At 43.0% G+C, this 21,459-nt stretch overlaps 1 protein-coding gene across 1 annotated transcript; it reads left to right on the top strand.

Moving 5' to 3' along the window:
• Window positions 1-8,600: 8,600 nt before the first annotated feature.
• LOC104504632 (short transient receptor potential channel 4-associated protein-like) lies at window positions 8,601-20,038 on the top strand (the record flags this gene model as incomplete). The annotated part of the gene is made up of 8 exons (XM_010146694.1): window positions 8,601-8,657; window positions 10,115-10,243; window positions 10,497-10,613; window positions 13,452-13,509; window positions 14,576-14,631; window positions 16,108-16,236; window positions 17,352-17,553; window positions 19,850-20,038. Coding segments are annotated over exons 1-8 (937 nt in total), but the record flags the coding sequence as incomplete, so codon positions are not given.
• Window positions 20,039-21,459: the final 1,421 nt, after the last annotated feature.

The following is a 21,459-nucleotide window of genomic DNA, read 5'->3' as shown; positions in this document are numbered from 1 at the left end:
TGAGCACCAGCCTGGGGCTCTCAGGCCTCTCCTGGAGCCCTGAAGTGGGGAAGAGCCCGGCCTACTCGGTGAGGCCTGTCGCCAAGTCTGTTTGGAGGCAGCATCTGGCAAAGTAGCCTCTCGGTCCGGACTTGAGCACTCTCCGGGGCTTCCTGTGCCTCTCTGCCAGCCCGGCTTTGGTCTTGGTACTGGAGGGATGGCCCTGCAGCTTTACGTGGTGGGGATGAAGGATCCCTCAGTGCCTTCGTGCTCCTCACTCCTCTCTCCTATCTTTGGTCTCCCTGTAGAATGACTGTGGGGCAGGACAAGCATTTGCCATGCTGTAAGAGAGCTGCCCTCCCCTGTGCTTTGGTTGTGAGAGAGGTTGTGGCTTTCTTCTGAAAAGAAAGGAAGCTCTGCCCGGAATTGTAACAGTGCGGCATCAAAATCTAAGCATATTTGATAGGCAAATACAACCTCATGCTATTAGGGCTCAGGAGACCTTTTAGCTCTGAAAGTAGGTTTTATGGTGGTGGTTTTCCATGAAACTACTCCAAGTCTGTTTCAAATTTATCATCTTTCCCAGCTGATGATGCTGGGAAATACTGAGAAATGAAATAAACTCATTAACCTAAGCTTGTGCCTACTGTGTGCTTACACTGGCTTTTTTTAAGAAGCTGCTCATGGATAATGGGCTATTAATTTCTTTTTATGAAGAGTAATTGGCACTTATTTTACAGATTAAACACAAAATGGTGCAAAGACTTGGGAAGTGCAGCACAGGATAAAGAACTTGCATTAGGATGGTGATTTATTGTGCTGAAGTATCTTAAAAGAGTTGAAATGGAATACAAAATGGGATTTCCTGAAGTGGTTTTCAGCAGTGCAAACAGTATTTACCTTGATTAACAAGGATTCTGAGCAATTACTAAAATAATATTTGTTCACAATAGATGTCCAAGCCTTGTTCTGTAGCTGAGGTGGGTAACAGAGCAGGGGGTGATTTTTAACACCTCCTTTGTCCTTATTGTACTGCTTGCTCAGATACTAGTTTGGTTATCACTTAAGAAGAAGCAAATCACTTGCATGAATTTAAACCTGATATTGTCCCTTTTGAAGGAAGTTGTTCCTGTGGGGTGTATCTCACAGGCATGTGGACAAAGCGGTGTGCTGTCTCCCTACCTTACCTGTCCACCTCTACGTTCCTGCTTCCTCGCTCCCCCACAGCTACAGCGATTTAAGTCAGATAAACCCGTAACAACGTTGTACACCAGTGTAATCTGTTAGGACAGTACCCCCACTCTGGAGGGCTTTGGTTTGCTTCAGAACTGCAGTGGTACTGTGTTTTAATTTGGGGCTTTTATGAATTGTTGGAAAAAGCTCTTGAAGCAAATGACTAGGCTGTTACAGTAATCGAGGGAATTTCTGCTAGTTACGTCCTCCTTCTCATAAAGCCCAAGTTTGAGGTTGGGTTTTTTTTGTTGCTGGGGATAGTTTGTTTCTTTGTTTTACTTTATACATTTCGGTATCACTGTACTGCCCTGAAAGCCTTAAAGCTTGGATGCCTGGGACTGCCAGTGCTTCGTAAATGCTGTAGGAATACATTTTTAAATCACTTAAAGGGGAGAGGAACCTGAACGATTTTGAACTTTGTAAATTACTTGTCTCTGTACTTTTACCTTGAAGCAGTTTTTTTGTTTGTAGACAATCTAAATATAAAACACTTTGATGTAACTTTTAAAGTGATACGAGGCAGTTTGGGGTGCATTTATTTTTTTAAGTTCTATTTTTTTATCAAAATGCAGTTTTCCTGCAGTTGACTCCTCAGTGGCAGTGTGGTAGCCCTTGTTTAGGTTTCTGGACTTATTTGCTCCAGAAAAGCTTGAGAGCAGACCAAGTTTCCAAGCTGCTGTGTTGGGGTCTAGAAGAACAAGTCAGGAGAATGCCCTTCCATCTCTTCCTTCCTGTTCTTTGCAGGGAAGTTTGGGGTCATATGCTGCATGAACTGCACCTCTGGTATCCTGTGAGAAGAAGAAACCCTTTTCAAGATCTTAGTTCAGAGATATTGGGAAACACCATTTCTTGCTGTGGTGTCTGTCATCTGAGTAGTGTTCTCCTGTGATTTGTCACTGTATTTCAGCATCTGATCTCCGTGAGACAATTTGTACCCTTCTGTGGGCAGCAGTAGCATTTATTCCTAAACAATGCTTTGTGAACTATTTTTAGGTGATCTCAATATCCATTTTTGTATGAGGAAGGCAGGGGCTTATCTTCGAATTGGTGAGGATAACTGTTGGCAGGCCTGCATCTGAAAGTTTATGAGCCTGATGTTAGAGAGACATAAAAATACTTTTGACAGCAGCAGCCACCTGCATATCTGGCAGTTTTGAGGCCAGCTGAGGCTCTGAAATCTGGACCCTTGTGTGTTCTTGCTGCACTCACCTACCGGGAGCCATAGCTTTCTCGCTGGTTGGCCTCTTTGCTTTATTATTAATAGGAAGATTGATGGATAAAGCAGATTTCAGTAGATATTGCCATTATCTGTTCCTATATTCATTTTAGTCATATTGCTAGCATCAGCTGCTGCCCTGAATGCAAGCCTCGATCATTGGGATCAGATTGCATAACCTTGTATCGAGGTTTGCCCTAGCACTGAATACAGAGCAAGTGAAAGGGCCTTTTCAGGTACTGGTAAACTAGAAGCAGACCAACTTTCCAGAAGTGACACACATTTTCTAATAAGGAAGAATATTGCTTGTGAACTGGCTGGTCTGTAGTCCCTCTCCTGGCACGGCTGTCTGAACGCAGGCACCGTAAATAAGACCTGGCGGGGTTTATGCTGTGGTTCCTTGAAGGCAAAGGAGCCTTTTGGCTCAGCTGATCGAACTCAAATCCCCTTAGCAAGAGGGCACGCACTTCATCTGCTGCAGGCCAGCTGTGAAAAGCATGTGTATAACACAAAACCAGAAGATACTTAGGTGCAGCTATGCAAATCTCTGCAGACAGAGCAGTATAATATCGGAGTAACCAGTGATTTGTTGGCGTACTAGCATGCTTCTGGTGCAGTCCCAAGAGCAGATCGTCAGCTCTGGTCTCGCTCTCACAGGATTGCCAAGGCTTAGCAGAAACAATCAGAATGGAAAAAGAGAGTCCATTTTTCCAGCTGTGTTTCATGTTCCTAGGAGAAGATGCTTCCCTTAGCAAAATAGTCCCTTTGCACTCTGAAAAAAATACCCCTGTAGAGGGAAAACATTTTCTGCCTTAGACATCCAGATTTCCAGCTCCTACCATTTCAGGTTATTAGTAATCTGTAATAGTTTCCTAACTCTGAGAAAATATTTTGGTTTCTAATTAGTTTTTTTTTTTCCTCCTTACAACACCACCAACAAAAAAACCCCATTCACATGAATATAATCTACTTTAGTAGCTCTAATTGTATGGGTCTTAGCAGGCTTATGCCTCCTCAGGAGAGGACAGCTAGCAAGTATTGGAAAGCCTGGGCATGCTCTTTATATAAGAGGGACCAGAGCTCTATCATGGACTGGAAATGCTCAAAAGTGGCAGTGTGGGACTTCAGTAGTCTTACTTTGTGTGACTGAAGATGAGTGGGAAGAAAACTGTTGTAAATGTGATATTCCTTGCCCCCTCTACTTTTTCCTAGATATATGTACAGATTGTGCTTTCTTTCAAAATCATTAAAGAAGAAACTTGGGCAGTTTCAAGGAAAAAGTAATCACTGAGAAGTTAGTATCATTTTACATATTAGTTGATTTATTTTTCTCTGAGAGTACAGTCATCAAGACAAACATTAGTAGCTGCTCTTACCATCTGGCAGACTCTGTAGTGGTTTTGAAGAGCTGCTGGAGTGAAAGATCTGTGTTGGAGTCGTTCTGCTCTGGGAAATGCTGTGGGGTTTTGAGGTTCACGAGACCTGTTCTTTGTGTCAGCAGACTAGCTCCATTCCAGGGACAGAGAGCAGAGCAGTAGTCTGGGAGTTGTGGGGATGGTTAGACCTGGCTAGAAGCTACAACAGCTTTTGTCCCAGGACACCGGTACCTGAGCTCATGCCTAGCTTTTGGGTTGGCAGGAGAAAGGATGGCAGGCTCCATCCAGAGTTGTGGAAGATGGTGCAACAGTAGTTATGGGAAACTTGATCTGCACTTTGAGGGTTCTGGGAGCTGGAGAGAGGCTGGAAATAGGTGCTCTTATGTGGATTTCTCCCAGCTTAATATCACCAGCGGTGTTTCTTTTTATGAATAAAATTGGGGCTCAGACGTGTTCTTGAGCAGAGCTACATACAAGTGCCTAATGCCTGGCTGCATTCTTTGCTGCCCCGCGGCTGCAGGGTAGCAGTTCATGCCTCCTCCCGTGGAACGCTTTCCTGAACCACTGTATAGGCCCGACACTGTTTCTGTAGTACGCCCTCATGCTAAAATGAAAACTTGGTGGTGGGCGATCATTTACCTTGGCTATAGGCTTTTTTGTGGAAACTTGTGTGACGAAAGAGGCAGCTTAACCAGACTGGTGTGTGTTAGCCACTGGAAAGGAGAACGCAGTAAAGAGCTGGGATGATGGGGCACTCCCAAAAATACTGAATAGTCATTCTGGCAGCCTGTCAGAGATGACTTCCTAAGTTATTACTGTTCAGACGAAAACAAAATGCTCAATTGTACAAATATTAGTTTCCTGTTTTTTAAAGATACAGCCTAAAAGGTTTGAAGGACAGGATATGGAAAGGCTTCGATTCTGTTAAAAATGCGTAGAGACCATGTGCTTGCATCCATTTCTTGAGACCCATAATCTCGTGTTTCTTTTCCTTCTAAGATTTCAGAACATCTGAATATATGCTTCAGAAGTGGTCATGGAAAATACTGATATGGAAATTCTGCCTTTTTTTCAAAGCACTTCCAATCTTAACCTTAAGGCGCAACAAAAAGTTGAATTAATCAAAACTGCGACAGATGTGTCATAGCTGGGAAGTTTGTCACAGCGTGAATCCTTTAGTGCTGGAAAAGTGCTTGGATACCTGAGTCATGGTTTTTTGGTAGATCACCGAGAACACATTCAGCAGGACAGAGAAACATTTGAAGGGTATAATAGAGACACAGTTGTATTAGAAAACTGTTACCCCTGCTCTGGAGAGCAATGGGGAGGATTAGCTGGCGGTGTCTCTGCCGTGTGCTCATGGGCCTTCAGTTCGTCAGCAACTATGGGAAGACGTGGAGATGTGCCACTGACCACAGCTTAGAAAAGTGGTGGAGATGACGTTGGGAAAAGGTTTATTTTGTAGGGCAGTGAAAATTGTCCCAGTGCAGGAGCACAAATAGAAAGGAAAATCCTCAGTGGAAGGGGAATGGATTTTGAAGCAATCCTAACTACAGGAGATCTCAGGCCAGGAACAAAAGTTTTAGTGAGGCTTGTAAGGCAGTTCTGGCAGGGGCACGGGCACAGAGCAGCCGGGAGGATAAGCCGCTTCTGTCGGAGAGGTGGTGCCTGGAGAATAGCAGTCATGGGCAGGAACATCGACAGCAAATACTATAGCAAAGTGGAGGGGGGGAAAGGAAGGGGGGACTGAAGTGGTCAAGGGAGGATTTAGGTAGATACTAACGTATAACTTAATATAACTTGATGAAGATGTAGGTGTTATTCATAATTGTTGATTGGCTGTTACGGTAATGGATGCTGGGGCATTTTAAAATCAATGTTTAGATTTGTGTAGTGTCTCTGTTCAGCCCTTTGTATACTTTCAAGAAAAACTATGCACAAAAGTCAATTAAACTCTGTAGTTGGCAAGTATTCCTATGGTAGTTATCAGCCTTTGGAGTAATCTGGGAAATCCTGGGCTCTAGTCCTTTGGGAGAATAAGGAGAAAACCACCCAGTGTACTCTACCTTGCAGTCATGGATGGGCTTGATGACACACTTTTTAACTCCTTAAATCCTCTCAGAAGTGCCTTCTAGCAAAGCCCCACTGGGGTGGCTGGGGAGGGGGATGGCTGCAGTGGTTAGGTGTCTGGTCACCCGGCTCTAAAGGACCGGCGTTTAAGTGGCGTCTGTGGGCTGCTTTGGCCTGTGACTGTGTTTGGGAGCTCTGAGCCTGGGCTTGAGCTGGTGCGAGTCGCCTCGTTTCAGAGGCCTGCCTGGAATACAGCTGCTTCCGGACATCCTTGTGCCATCCCCTGGGTTTCTCTGTGATTCAAAACTTGGATGTGTTACGGCAAACTTGTGAGAAGTGCCTGTGTGGAGCCTCGGTTTGTACCAGTTTGGTTTACCGTACCTGGGTGGTGGGGAAGTTCTGACGCTGGTTCATTTTCCCTGTAATCGGTACTCTAAGGTGTGACAGTTCATAACCAGTTAGGCCCTGTCTTTCAATTGATGCCGTTTCCAGCTGGCCTTCTGCATCCTTCCCTTCTTTCTAGATAGCATCTGACTTCTCAAGCTTTGTATGCAAGTCTTCAGAGACTTTATCCAGAGCTATTCAGTGAATGAAGAAAACTTCTGAGAAGTCAGTGTTGAATTGGGCTTACCCTGCTTGGATGAGACCAAAAAATTGCTGGAAAGGGGCCCTGAAAGACCCAGTTCTAATTTTGATGACTATTCAGTAATGTCTGCCTAAACAGAGCAAGAAGGAAACAGGCTTTGCTTATAAATGAAAACCGTTCGCTGGCTGCTATTACAGAAATCGTGGGATCCAGTTTTTAACCAAAATGGTTGTAAAGAAAGGCAGCTCCCTACAATCTAAGTGAATTTTAATCCCTCCACAGAATCCAAAATCTTTGCGTTGGCAAATACCAGCCGGCCACAATGGAAATATTCAGAGCCAGGGTAGCCTCATAAATATCGGAATAGGGACCACAAGCTGGAGCTTGCAATGAAACCAAAGATATGTATTAAATCAAGAGAAAGAAAAACTTGTGTGTTGTTTTTCTTTTGAAAGCAGTTAAAAGAAGATGAGGGCAAGGAAATATTTGCCTCATTCTTTCAGAATTTCGGTTCTGAAAATTTTCTGCACATCAGCACAAGTGACTGCCTCAGAGTCTGGGACAGGGAGAGAAAGACCTCCTAGTACAGAAACCAGAATGGAGATGGATCTTATCCCAAACCAAGAAGCATACATGTAATTAACAAATGCAGATTTAAGGACAAGGGTTTAACATCAATTAAGGGCTTTTGGCCTTTTCTGAGAGCACTTGGATGCTGAATTCTGCGCTGTGCTACTGGGACCCCAGATTGCGGCCCGTGCACGTCATCGTTGCCTGCGGTGTCTTTCATGTCAGCTGGAGCCAGAAAGTTGGATTCTTTCCCTGGCATTTTGCTGCGTTTTCTTGGCACTTTACCCAGCTATTAATCCGGTTTCTCCTGCTTCTTGTGGGGCTGTGTACTCCTGCCACACTTGAGATGGGGTAGTGGCAGAGCTCCTTTCGCTCTCTCTGTGCTGGGAATTACAGGGAGTCATGGACATTTGTGACTTCAAAGGTGCTGACCCATTAGTCACAGCCCAAACGATGAGAAACCATTTTGACTTTATGGTTTGGTCCTGCCATTGCTTTTGCGACTGGCCTCCTCGGAGGGAACTCTGTCATTCTCCAGCAGTGCTGGTTGATTGCTCTTATTCAGAGGTCAGAAAGCAGAGAAAGTTAAAAACTGGGGAGAGTCTTGTGTCCCAACTTCGCTCGTGTTGCTTCAATCACCTTCTGTGGCAAGAAAACCTGATGTTTCAAGAGCCTTGAAATTCTCAGTTATGTACAAATTTGGGTATTCCATCAGGAAAAGAGCCCTACGTATCTGGGAAGGCAGAAAAAGGGTGAGGACCCATGGCAGCTAACACTGCCAGTCTGATTTTTTCATGCGCTTGCGTCAGTTTTCTGGTCTTGCTGTATTGTTGTCTAACAGGCAGAGAAAAGGGCTACGTTCTCAGTCAGAAATTGGAGTATATTTGCATATAATTGTCTGATCAGGATTTGAATGGCCCTTTGCAATTGTACACTGAGGTGCCTCTGCAAAGGATGTCTTGGCTGAAACAATAAGCAGCAAGATTTCCTGGCTGTTAATATTAACAACAAACATTTAAGCAGGCTGTAGAGAAACAATGCCAGTTAACCACAGAAAGATTTGGGGAGAGGCTTACATGGAATGAAAGCAGCTCTAAGTGTAAAAGGCAATCCACAAATGTTGCTTTGAGATGCAGTCTTGCTGGCCTGAGGATTGGGGCTTTTTTAATTTTGCTTTTTATTTGGAGGGCATGTAAAAATTCTGAAAAACCATTCAGGCATCCTGTTGGCTATATTAATTGTTGTGTGCCTTACCTTTCTGTACGAGGATAAGTCTCTATTTGGGGGTTGGTCTCTGAGGCATCATTAAGGAAGGTGGTTAAATTTTAATCAGCATTAACTGGATGGTGAACTTCACTGAAGGGCTTCTCCTTTATAGTATCTGCTGGCAGGAAGTGTTCAGGCTTCAAAATGTCTTTTATGGATTCTAAGCAGAATATTTATTAGTTGCATTGTATTGGGTTTGCATGGCAAGGTTTTGGTAGCAGGGCGGCTACAGGGGTGTGGCTTCTATGGGAAGCATTAGAAACTTCCCCTGTGTCTGATAGAGCCCGTGACAGCCAGCTCTGAGATGGACCCGCTGCTGGCCAGGGCTGAGCCCATCAGCAACAGCCATAACGTCTTTAGGGTAACATGTTTGAAAAAGGAAAAAATCAGAAGAGGGTGGATTTTTGCAGACAGAGAACAAGATGTGAGAGGACCAGCTCTGCAGACATGCTGGGTCAGTGAGGAGGAGATGCTCCAGATGCCGGAGCAGAGATTCCCGGGCAGCCCATGGTGCAGCCCATGGTGAGGATGGCTGCGCCTACGCAGCAATGGAGGGGTCGGATGCCTGAAGGAGGCTGTGACCCCGTGGGCAGCCAACGCTGGAGCAGGCTTCTGGTAGGAGCTGTGGCCCATGGAGAGAGGAGCTCAGGCTGGAGCAGTTTCGCTGGCAGAACTTGTGACCCCAAGGGCACCCAGACTGGAGCAGCTGCTCCTGAAGGATGGCACCCCTGGGAGGGACCCACTGGAGCAGTTTGTGAGGAACTGCAGCCCCTGGGAAGGACTCACATTGGAAAAGTTGGTGGAGGACTGTCTCCTGTGGGAGGGACCCCACGCTGGAGCAGGGGCAGAGTGTGAGGATCCTCCCCTGAGGAGGAAGGAGCTGAATGATCTCTCCCTGTCCTTATCTTAAGCGATGAGCTTTTTATCGTATTTTCTCTCCCATCCAGCTGAGGGAGGGGAGTGATGGAGCAGCTTCGGTGGGCACCTGGCCTCTAGCCAAGGTTAAGGTTAACCCACCACACTTGTGCTGCTGCTGCCTTTTTAGGTGTAAAATATAGCAGTGAATATGGAGACTTATTTTAATATTTTAAGGAGAAAAATTGGATAAAGTTTACACAAATGCAGTAGCAAATGCTAAGGTGTTCTTTTTTGTGATTGCAGGCTGCTTCCCACAGGGTAACACCAGTGTTGTTCTCCCACTGATGTAGTTGGTAATCTTGGGCTGGTTATAAGCAGAGACTACAGAGGAAATTTTCACTGTATCTTTACACTCTGCTGGAGCCTGCTTGTAAATCTTAGTGCTTTGGGTCATTGCTGTGAATGACTTCAAGGTCTTGGCTGAGGAAATACTCATTACTAGCTGAATGTAACGAGTGATGAAGCTTTTCCATCTTCCCTGTTCTCTCTGCCTTAGATCAGTGTAGTTTTTGATAGTGTCAAGGGCACCCATTTCCTCCTTCAGTCACCTGTCCACTGGAGTTCTACTAATGGAATTATTTAGGGACTAATATGTTCCCATTTAAAAATATTTGATCAATATAAAAAGAGGGAATGAAATTAAGTACTCTAAATGATAACATCTGCTTTAAGTCCTGTGCTGCTTAAGGTACTTTAACCATCTGTAAAATGCTGCAGTTACCAGTCCTGGATATACCGCTGCACGGAAAGAGGTACTGGATTCTGTAATGGTACTCTCTACAATACCATAAACTATTTTTCTGTGATATTCTGATAGTCATATTTTGGGGAGGTGACAAAGTTGTTTTCCTGGTTGTGTAGCATTGGCCACATGGGAATTCTATTCTTTCTTTGTTGTAGATCACAGAGGCCTTGTTAAAGGAAAGAGATAAACAAGCAAAATGGAATGGGATTCCCTTGCTGTTGCAAAAGCTATATGAACATAGCCACCCAAACAGTGATTTCTCCCAGTGCCAAAGCATCTTAAAGGTAATGTCTGCACTGTTCTTCTGGAATGCTAGGCGTTATTTTGTTGTTGCTTTCTTTAAGGTCTACTGTGATCGTATTCCAACTGATTTTTTGATACTGTTTGCACAATACTATCTGTGAATTGGCTGTAGATATGAGCTGGGAATTCATGTAGTTGATTAGTCAGTAGATCACACAGATAGTTGGAGACAATTGTGTTTATACTGATGAACAGTTTTCTTTTGAACAGTCTTTGTTTTTTTACTGCATGCAGGAAATATCTCCACTTCTTTCAATGGAAGCCATGGCATTTGTTACAGAAGATAGAAAAGGTGCTCAAGAGTTCACTTTCCCAAATACATACACGTTTGACTTATTTGGAGGAGTCAATGTAAGTATGTTTTTTCAGTAATATCGAAAGATTTCTGCATGATAGTCATGAGAAATCGGTGAGGGCTTTTGAGGCCTTTGCGGCTTCTAAATGGAAGCTACAGAATAACTTACCAATTTGATGTTAGGCATTAGAATTGTGCCTCTTTCTGTTAATTAAAATGTGAAAAGGGTGTATTTTCTGAGGTGTTAGATCATCAAAAGTGAGGTGCTTTTTCTCATATGGTATTTAAAAAGGTGAGACCTCTAGGCTGTCAGTGAAAAGTTTCGAATGATTTCTAGTTGTGGCCTTTTTTTAACTGCACTAGTGCTCTCACAGCCAGGCTGTCTCTGCCTATTGTTGTCATGCAATGTGCGTTATTTCATCTATGGGAAAACTTTTTTAAACACATCGGCAAGGTTTCTGCAGACACTCTGGCAGTGTTTTTGTTTATTTGTTTTAATTCTACGTTACACCAATACCCCCAAGTTTGTTGAATTTTATGATGACAGACTCTGGGATCTTAGCTTTCATTAGAAATGTATGATTTGTCTTTTCCAGTGAATTAATTGACACTTTTCTTTCCTTTTTTTGGTTTGGTTTCAGTCTAACTAAACAGTGTCTTTGCTACTTCTCTCTCGTTACACATACCATGCCTTTACTTAAGTATAATTTGTATTTAGGTTACATTGTTTTGAAATTAACACTGGTTTAGTTGCTGGTGTCCTGTCAACTGAGGACAAAAGTCTTCAGCTACCCAAGGAGTTTAGACCATTGTATGAAAATGTTCCAAATTTCCCTTTTTTTAATGGAAAATAGTGATACTTGCTGTAGAAGTGCTTGTAACATAAGAAAGCACAGCAAATGGTTTTACATTTCACATTTAAATAAGAGTGTGTGTGTGTGTTGGGGTGGTCAGTTGGTTGGGGTGTTGTTTTTTTTTCTGGAGATTGTAAATATCAGATACACTGTAATTACCTGGTTCTATGGCCAGAGATTTGCCTGATATAAGTGGGTTTAGTCTAGTTAAAGGCAGTGGTAGAAGCCAGTGCTGTGTGTTTTTGAAAATCCTACTCCAGGACCTGAAAGGGAAGTAGTCTGATCCACTGATTCTGCGTTGTAGTATTTTGAACTGTGGAGCATGAGTAACTTTGAAGGACAGTAAATTTGCAGTGTACTTTGTATGCTCTTATGTCTGATAGCATATTCCTTAAAATGTTTCTGGATTCTGACAGTCTTTACATCGAGGAAGAACAAAAACACATTTGGATTTCCTCCCTTTGTATGAATACACGTAAAATATTACTTGAGAGTACAAACACATGAACTGGTACATGAGCCTTGGACTTTGGACCTGAGTGCAACCCCATTCCTTGAAATAAGATCTCATAACTCCCTTTTCTGCTCCTTCTGCCTCTGGTGAGGCACCTTCTTACCTATTCTCTTTCTGCCATTGGACTCTTGTGCTTCTTGCTGCATACTGTTGCAGTTTCAGTAGGATGGCTGAAGAAAGCCCTCTCCAAGGAGTGTCTCACACCACTGCAGTCCAGTCCCTGGAGTGTATGTGAGGAGCATACCAGTTCTGCAAGAATAAGGTGATAAATACATGGTGGGTTATAGTGTTGACCAGGAAAAATAAATACTAGCTGAAAAGGCCTGCTCTGTGCAAGGCAGGAGTGATCATGACTGTGGCCACCCTTAAAAAACAGACTTGTGGCAGTAGGTATTCTTTCCCAGGAGAAGAGCAGGTGGCCTGCATCCCAAGTGCACAGGGATGTCTTTGGATGCTTATCTTATCTTGGGTACCAACCCTTGAGGTGTGCATTCTTCTCCTAAAATGTAAGCCATTAGTAACAGTACTACATTACTGTTGCAGTAATTTTTCTTTACCCTACTGATGCTAAATATATTGCTGGAAAATGTATATTCATCTTTAAAGTTGCCTATTTATTTGTCAGTGCTTAAAATGTGGGCAGTGCTGTCAGATGTCTTCCTCTGTGTCTGAGTAGACAGTTCATTAAAAGAAAAGTTAAGTTGGGACAAATAGAGCAAGTTGTAAAATCTAAGTACATTGTCAGTTGGCATGACTTGACTGGGTGATGCCTACATTGCTCTTAAGAATTGTAACCTGAATTTTAAAACTAGGGGCTTTTTGCAGTCCTTCTTGCAGAAGTCATCAGTTCCTTCTAGTGGCTAACTCTTATTTTTAAACAAACTGCTATGTTTTAAAATAAACCTATGGTATAGGTTAGAACAAGTAAAGATCAGTTCTACATCTCTCAGAACCGTAGTCCTAGTCTCGGGAAGCGGATTTGCATTCCTTAAATAGAAATGAGAAACTTGACCTGTCTGTAAATGTGTATGTAAATATACATAGGAAGGTGCAGGTACCCAAGCAGTGGCTTGCTGTTTGTTGGCGAGATGAAAATCTAGAGCAACTAAGTTCTGTTATGTCTGAACCTGAAATGTATTTGGAAGCCCAGCAAGATTTAGGGAGAGCTTTGCAAAATGTACATCTCTGCAGGTTATAGCTAAGGATTCATTATGTGGGGAGGTGTGTGATAGCCATCCTGGAAGGTATCTGGATGTATGTGAACTTACATTCTTTGCAGACTCAAATTCTTTAAAACTCGCCAGTAGGAGATTGTTTCATACGAATGTTACTGTTTCTTCAGGGTGAATACAACTGGAGTTTTGTCAGTGTAATTTTGACACCAATGGGGTTTTGACTGTAGAGTTTCCATTGTTCACCTCTGACTTCAGCAGAGACGGGACTAAGTTTGGACTTGTCACTGACAAGTTAAGTAGTTACTTGTATCTCAGTGATTGTTCCCTTAATTCTTTATCTTGTTGTTACAGCTTATAGTAGAAATTCTCATGAGACCAACTCTTATTACACAGAAAAAGAAACAGAAAAGTAAGTAAATAGGTGCTTTATATTTTTTCATTCTTGCCTTGTGCCCTTATTCAGACAAGCAATTATTCTATTTTCCTGTCACTCTTTCTCCTGTTCCTAAACGAATTATTGGCTGCTTTGTTCTCTGTGGGTACTGATCCATGGTGGGATTTAGGATAGTCACCTGTTGCAAAGCACAGCTCGGGAGGACTGGTGCACTCAGCATAACATACTTCTCTTGTTGCAGCAAATCTGCAATCACTGGAAACTTCCACTGCTCCTGTGGCTATAGCTACAGTTAACAATTATTGATAATAAGCCACAAAACATTGTTTATGTTATAGGAGCTATAGCGATGGTGATATTAAAATTGGGCTGTTTTCCTGAGCTAGTCATAGGGACTACTAATTTCCAAATTGCACAGTAGCTTTCCTGCTGGACCAGCTTTAGTGTTTCCATTTCTCCTGTCTGTGATTCTGCCGGTACCCTGAACCCGTCTGAGGAAAGGAAATGTCACGGTACACTCCATCCCTATCAGCCAGGGAACTTCAGAGGTGAAGTAACTTGAGCTAGAAGTGGTGGTATGTCTGTGCTGAAAACATTTTAAATATTGAAATGCTGGAGTAAATCAGATTGAAGGTGTTTATATGAGTTCCTGATACTGTGTGGTGAAAACTCTGTGAACTGTCCTTTTTCCACCCCACCACACCATCCACCCGTGCTTAATTGGAACTAATATGAGTGTTGGCAGTTTTTCCTATTGACGCATTTTGAGTTGATCTATGATGTTTTTCCTAAAGTACTGTTAACACCCCTGTTGGTTTCTTCTGTGTGGCTGAGAAGTGCCCTAGACCCCAAGTACATCTCTGCCTGGGGTCCTAGCCAGTGCTGGTAGTAGTTTTGGAAGAAAACATGCGAGCAGCTCAGGTGTAGAGTGTTTGTATCCTCATATGGGCAAATGCCTCAGATCTGAGCTAGCAGATAGCCTGAAATGTGCACCCCTCTTACAGCAATTCCTGCCACTGCTGTGGCTGCTGGTGTTCCTCGGCAGCGTGTAGCTAGTGAATGTCTGTTTTCTCCTTTGCAGTAAGTGATGACCTCATCAAGGACTGTTTAAGCATACTGTACAACACCTGTATATGTGTAAGTACAAGTGCTGTGGAAAAGTGTTCTGCTCTTCGTTTGACATGTGCCACTTGATAAGGCAACGTACAGACCCTTGCGTGTAATTTAAGCTTACTCTGAACCTCCTCATGAAAATTCCTTCAGTTAAGTATCAGACCATCCTGTATTTTTATGTGTTTTTCCAAATAATTTCAGTCTTCTTGGAAACAATGTCAAATTTTTATCATCTTGTTCAGTAAGAGTGCTGGCAAAGTATTTGAAGTTTGATCCTGCAACTCCTTCCTGTGCTGAGTTCAGTGCAGTTGGTGGCAGATGGGGGCTAAGGAAGATGCTGGGTTAAAGGCCTATTGCAATACCGTGCTGTTAAAATGCCGCAGCTAAAAGCACGTGCCTCAGATAATGCGTGCAGGGGACATCCTCAGGATTGTTACTTAATGACACATTTTATTATGTCACAGCCTAGGGAGCATTATTTAACAGAAATTTTTTAAAAGGCAGTTATTGACTTGGAGCTCTTCCAAAGACAACATCCTAATCTTGAGCCGGAGTCTTAATAGATCATGTTCTCACTACTGAGTGTCTGGGTACACAAGGGAGGGGGACGAGAGGGAGCGCTTTTTTTAACTACAGGTAATGCGACTCTTGCAAACTGTGAATAGCATAATATGCTAAGGAACAAGTTTGCAGTGTATAGACTAGCTACTGGTTTAATTCAGTATTACTGCTTGTATTACTTCAGTATTACTCTCTTGAATGACAGGTGTGCAGGGTCAGAAATACTGTATGGGCAATATTAACTGTTGTTAGGCTTCTGTGTAAATATTCAGCAAGTATCTAAGCTAGCCTAGTTCTGGGCACTGGCAATATGTCAGTCATGTATGATAGACAGCTTTGCAAGCAGTAAGGATGTAGTTTTGAGTTACGTTTGATTCCAGAAAAGCCTGGCCGTGCTGCTGGCACAGATCAGAGCGTGAAAGCTGGCCTCAGTGATCAGAGCATGAAAGCTGGCCTTAATGAGCTTGGTGACAAACCTGACTTCATGATTTAGCATGGCTTTTGGGTTCATCACTGAGCTCATTAAGGCCAATGCTTGATCCTGGTTGCCGAGAGCAGTGCTGACAGTTTGGGAGGAATCTGGGAACTGCATTTACGTACCGTGAAATGGAGCTGGTTACAGTTTGTGTGGGAGACCAGAGACGAGCCTCTCTGACGCGTTTCCAGGCATTTCCAGTGTTTACTTTTGATTCAGACAAGTAAACAACTGCCTTGAGATGAAGCCTCTCATCCTGGAGCCTGTAGTTTTTGCAAAGGTCATGTGAACTTCAGACAAGGACTGGAGCTAGTTTTGGTCACTGCAAACACAGTGTTTCCTGGTTTCAGGAATAGCTGATTCAAAACCACATCAGCTGTAGATCTGTCCTGCGTGCCTGTAACATACAGCTTGTCAAGGGGGGCTCTGATTCTGGGTCTGTGTGTGCTCTTGCCACTTTCTAGACGGAAGGAGTCACAAGGCGATTGGCAGAAAGAAACGACTTTGTGTTGTTCCTGTTTACACTGATGACAAACAAAAAGACATTCCTACAAACTGCAACGCTCATTGAAGATATCCTGGGAGTTAAAAAGGTTTGTGGCTGGTTTCTTAATTTTATTTGTATGGCTTTTCAGGCCAGTGGAGGAAAGACAGCTGATTGTTTGAAGAGTTGCTGCAGATAATCCTCTCACCTAGCACTCTCACCTCATGGAGCTTATTTGAAACCCAGCAGTATACAGTGATCATTAACTTCAGCCACGTTTCATACAGAAACCCAGTTATGTATGTGGTATCATACTTGTGAGGCTTTTGCATAGCTTGCAGAGGATGACGGGGGAGTGCCTAGAGCTCATTAAAGTACAACCAGTATTTCAAATAAAATGAACCTCGTATTAATTAACTTTTCATGCTTGCCTTCTGATTACACTTCAAGTATTTTAGTAGTCTTCCTGACATCTGGAAGGCTTTCCATGCTTCTCTCTTACCTTGGCCTTTGTCACTTCTCTGAGAAGTTGCAGGCTGGGGGAACAGGGCACGGAGGTCTCCTGCACACGCCAGGTTTTTGAACATGCTTGCCAGCGTCATCACTGTGTCCTGCCCTGATGTGATGCAAATAAAATCTTAGGGGTGTAATCCTGGGAAATGTGCTTATGTACATTTTATGGAGAGGGTCAGGATTCTGTAACTTGCTACTGTTTTTTGAGTGGAGTTGAGGAAGATGTTCTCCCTCAGGAAACAAGCTTAGCTTATTTGAACATAAATGCTTTTTGCTGAAAACTGTTTTCAACATCTTTTTCATCAAATGATCTTTTTTATTAAAAAGACTAAGAAAAATAATCCAGAAGTTGGTTCTCATCTGCGAGTTTCAAAGAAGATACAGAAACAACAAGCAAAATTGAAGCTTTCCAATACCTAAGTGTAATTTTTGTGTTAAATTACAATGTGGGGTGTGGGATTTTTGTAATTAAAAGGTCCTAAAAATTTATGTAAATAATTATTCTTTAAAACATGGTTTTCTGTACTTAAGGAATTGATGAACATAAGTGACACCAGTTGTAAATCACAGCTGTTTTCAGACTCTTCACCTGTAGTGACACCTTTACTACCATGCCCGTAACATGGGGAAGAGCTGTAGCTGAAGCCTTCTGCCTGTGCCCACTTACTGACCATCATGTGTGACTCACTCGGTTGATGTTGCCTTCTCCAGGAAATGATACAACTGGATGATATCCCCAATCTTGCGAGCCTGGTGTCCAGTTTTGATCAGCAGCAGCTTGCGAACTTCTGCAGGATCCTTGCTGTCACAATTTCCGAACTTGACACAGGGAGTGATGACAAGCACACGCTTCTCGCCAAAAATGCCCAGCAGAAAAAAAACTTGGGTCCTTCTCAAGCTGAAATTAATCAAGGTAATTGTTACACTGTGAACAAATGCCGAAGCATCTCAGCAGTGTGTAAAGTTTCCCTCAGTGTCCCCTCCATAATGTACGTATCTAGGGGATGCTGTAAGCATTCTGTCTTACAAAGCAGTCTTCTGTATGCACTTTCCTCGAGCAGTTTCCTGGAAACAATATTTTCTGTTAATGAAACTTACTTTGTCTTTCTGTTTCATATGGTGTTGGTAATTAGGTGAGTTAATTTCTGTCATTTCTGCCCTCTCTGATGAACTGAGTGGCTTAAAATAGTTGGGTTTGGTTTCTATCCCTCGGTCACTTCCATGGCCTTCCCTTTAGCAACTCTCAGTAATTCGGTATTCCCCTTAAAATATGAATTCCTGAACTAAAACTGCATGCAGCATGGTGGCTGTCAGAGCAGTTCCATCTCTGATTTTATCTGACACTGTCCTGAGCAGGGTGTGCTTCTGTATCAACAAGGGAAGTGTGTTTAATATGAATCATGTTGCCTAATGTTACCACACCAGCCTTGGAAATCTGTGGGTCTAATCTCAGCTTTCACTTTGGGCACAGTGCAGGTTTCCTTATTTTGCTGAGTACTTCTCAGATGCACAAGTCTTGCCTAGAAGGATGGGATTTAAATTATAGTACCCTTAAATGTGCAACCTGCTGTTTTCAGCTCTGACTGTGCTGAAAAGCTTGTGGGCTTTTCAGATACGTGCAGATACGTGCATAGGCCCATACTAAACAATTTTGGCAAGTGCAGAAAGCTGGTTTTCCCAGCTTCTAATGTTTTGTTAACACAGACACACGTGAACAACAGAGCTCCATTTGCAACTGCTGCCACCTTTGAAGCATCCAGGGAGAGATGGCTGGCATAATCCAGGAGGCAGAAACTTTAAAGGGATGTGTATTGTGTTCTGCTCTGTATCGCCAGAGCTTGCTTGTAAAGGCCAGTGGACAAGAATGGGTAGGTGTGGGTACAAAGTTTAATTTAAAGTAGTTCAGCTGAATAAGCTTGGATGCCACAGAACTGAAATTAGCCAAGCAAATCATAGAACCATAGAATGGTTAGGGTTGGAAGGGACCTTAAAGACCTCATCTAGTTCCAACCCCCCTGCCATGGGCAGGGACACCTTGCACTAGACCAGGTTGCTCAAAGCCACATCCAGCGTGGCCTTGAAGACATCCAGGGATGGGGCATCCGCAGCTTCTCTGGGCAACCTGTTCCAGTCCCTCACCACCCTCTCTGGGAAGAATTTCTTCCTGATATCTAATCTAAACCTCCCTGTTTTCAATTTGTACCCGTTACCCCTTGTAACTTAAATGTAAATGCTTAATAATTTTTTATTTGCACAGTTAGAGTCTGTACCTAAAGACTGTAAAGCATATTCCATTTTAAACATTTTATCAGGGAGCTTATTCTTTCAGAGATGGGCAGAGCAGGCGGAATCTCTCAGCTCTTCACATAGTTTCATGGCCAAATTCTTTGTCCTTTTCTCCTTACATCTGCAAGTGTGCAGTGAAAGTGAGGACTTAGCCATGTAGCTGTAACAAACAGGTCCTGTAATGAAGTCATTCTGTGAAAAATTTAGGACAAAATGCAGCTCCGAGCACCTACCCAACCCCCCCCAAGCGTCTTGCAGACCAGTGACTTCTCTCTTTGATCTGCTGTTTCTGAAGGTGCAGTTCCACAACAATTAAAACCCTCTAACTTGGGGCTACTGTTGTGTGTTCCCTCTGTTTTGCTCCATGATGAACCAATTCAGGTAGCCAGTACCTAAAGAGCTAACAGCTTTCTGCCCAGCTGCTGGAGTGAGCTAGTTCAGTTTGCTGAGACCGACACCACAGGAGGTAAAATGGAGGAGGTGGCATCGCACGGAGGAAAGGGGCAGTGGAGCTGCCCCGTCCAAGGGCTGCTGCTTTATTTCTGCCAGCTTCATTTTCAGCCATATCAGTTCCTTCATATTGACTGGCTGTGGAGTGAAAAAGAGCAGTGCCAGCAAAAGGGAATTGGCTGGAAACAAGCCATTAGAGTAGGGTAGAACTAATTTTTTTCCAGTGTAAGTCCAACACAAACCAGTGTAACAGCGATTGAACTATGCCTAGAGTATGTACCCTCTCTTCCAGTCCTTAATAGGAGAGTGCACCAACTTTTTCCATCTTTGGATCTTTTTAACCAAATGGAATTGGTTTCTGTTTACTTTTCTCTATTAGTAATGTAGATGTTTTGGTACCTTGTGGTATAGAGGATTTGATGACGTTGTGTTGGTGATCTTAAATCCTAACACAGTTACTTTTTCTTTTTCAGCAACACTGTTGAATATTCCAGGCTTCATTGAGCGATTGTGCAAACTGGCAACACGGAAGGTGTCGGAAACAACAGGTACTTCCAGCTTCCTCCAGGAGTTGGAAGAATGGTACACCTGGCTGGACAATGCACTAGTACTTGATGCACTGATGAGAGTGGCAAATGAAGAGGCGGAGCAGAGCAGTACAGGTATCTGGCTTGCATTCCTCTAGCCACTGTTAGCTGATGCATATCTTAACCACCTTCAGTGTTTGCCATGTGTTGCTTTTCCTTTCAGCCAGTGTTGATTCCCCTTTTCTTGCATGAAGGGCTGATCTGCCAGCGTTTAGGTCTCACTCCCATTTTGTTCCCATGTAGCACTGCTTTTTTTCATAAACTAAACCTAGCGAAAAGAAATGTCCCATGGCAAGCTGTGCCCCTTGCACACCTAGATAATGCTGTAACACTGTACCTCCTCGGTACCAGTCTCCCCTGGAGCAACAAAACCAACACACATCTGAGGAAAGTGACATTACCAGCATTTTGCTCTGAGACTTGGGCTGATGGCTTTAGGTCATATCAAGCAAGTGGTCCCTCCGATATGAAAGAAAGATAGCTCCAGCAAAATTAAATAATGGAAACCAAAAACTGTTCCAGGTGAGCATATGGAAGTGTTAATACAACCCTAAGAAAATGTCTTGAAGCAAGTGCGTGGTTTGTTTCTTCACCATTCAGTATTACAAAGATGCAGTGCATATCTTGTAGAACCCAGTAACGTAATGAGAATTACCCCCAAATTTTGATACCTAAATCTTTGCTTCTATGCTTCCTTAGAAAACTTTATTTCTTATCCAGCTTCATTAGTTTTGTAGCAATTGTTTATTAAAACTTCTGAAAATTCAAAAAATGAAGTGTGTGAATGCTCCAACAGCATCTCACACGTACCTTTATACACACCATCATGGTGGAGACTGGAGAGTGCCTGGTATTTTGAAACACAGTTCACGAGGCAGTTTTGCTGAGGTGGAACATGCCCAGTCTGCCCTTTCTGCTCTTGACCCACAACATCAGTTAGCAGGCAAACCTGGATGTACTTTCCCAGAATGCTGCCTCAGTCCCAGTGGCTTGTGGCTTAGGGACTTCTGAGTCAGAGGTGGTGTCTAGGCTCTTCAGCCTTTGATGGTTTCCTTCCTTTGTGTGTTTGCGTAGTTGCTGTTTCTTCACGTGGTTTCAAAAAACATTCATGCTATCCCATGGCAGGATAGTTCATCACTTAATCACGTATTGTGTAAAGAGTTAACTCCTTGCTGAACTGCATCTTACACGTTTCACTATGTCCTTTTTTACTTTCTCTGTGTCACTCATGATTTCTGTATGCCTTCCACTTGAAGTCATTGTATGTTATATCCTATTTCTGCCCTTACTATTATAATTCTAGGTAGGGCTTTGAAAATTATTTAACTATGGCCTAAGTACACTGGTACTGAGATATGAAATAAAAGTAGACTAACAGTAAATGCTTCTGATCATCTCACCCCTACTTTTCTACTACCTTCTGCTATGTTCTTTTTTGGGCAGTAGACTGTTAATTCATATAGGTGACCCTATTTATTTTCATAGAATCACAGAAT

Source organism: Eurypyga helias, unplaced genomic scaffold, assembly GCF_000690775.1.
Source record: "Eurypyga helias isolate BGI_N326 unplaced genomic scaffold, ASM69077v1 scaffold10552, whole genome shotgun sequence".
Taxonomy (NCBI): domain Eukaryota; kingdom Metazoa; phylum Chordata; class Aves; order Eurypygiformes; family Eurypygidae; genus Eurypyga; species Eurypyga helias.
Note: the sequence above shows the minus strand (reverse complement) of the source record. Positions and strands in the feature narration are given on the sequence as shown.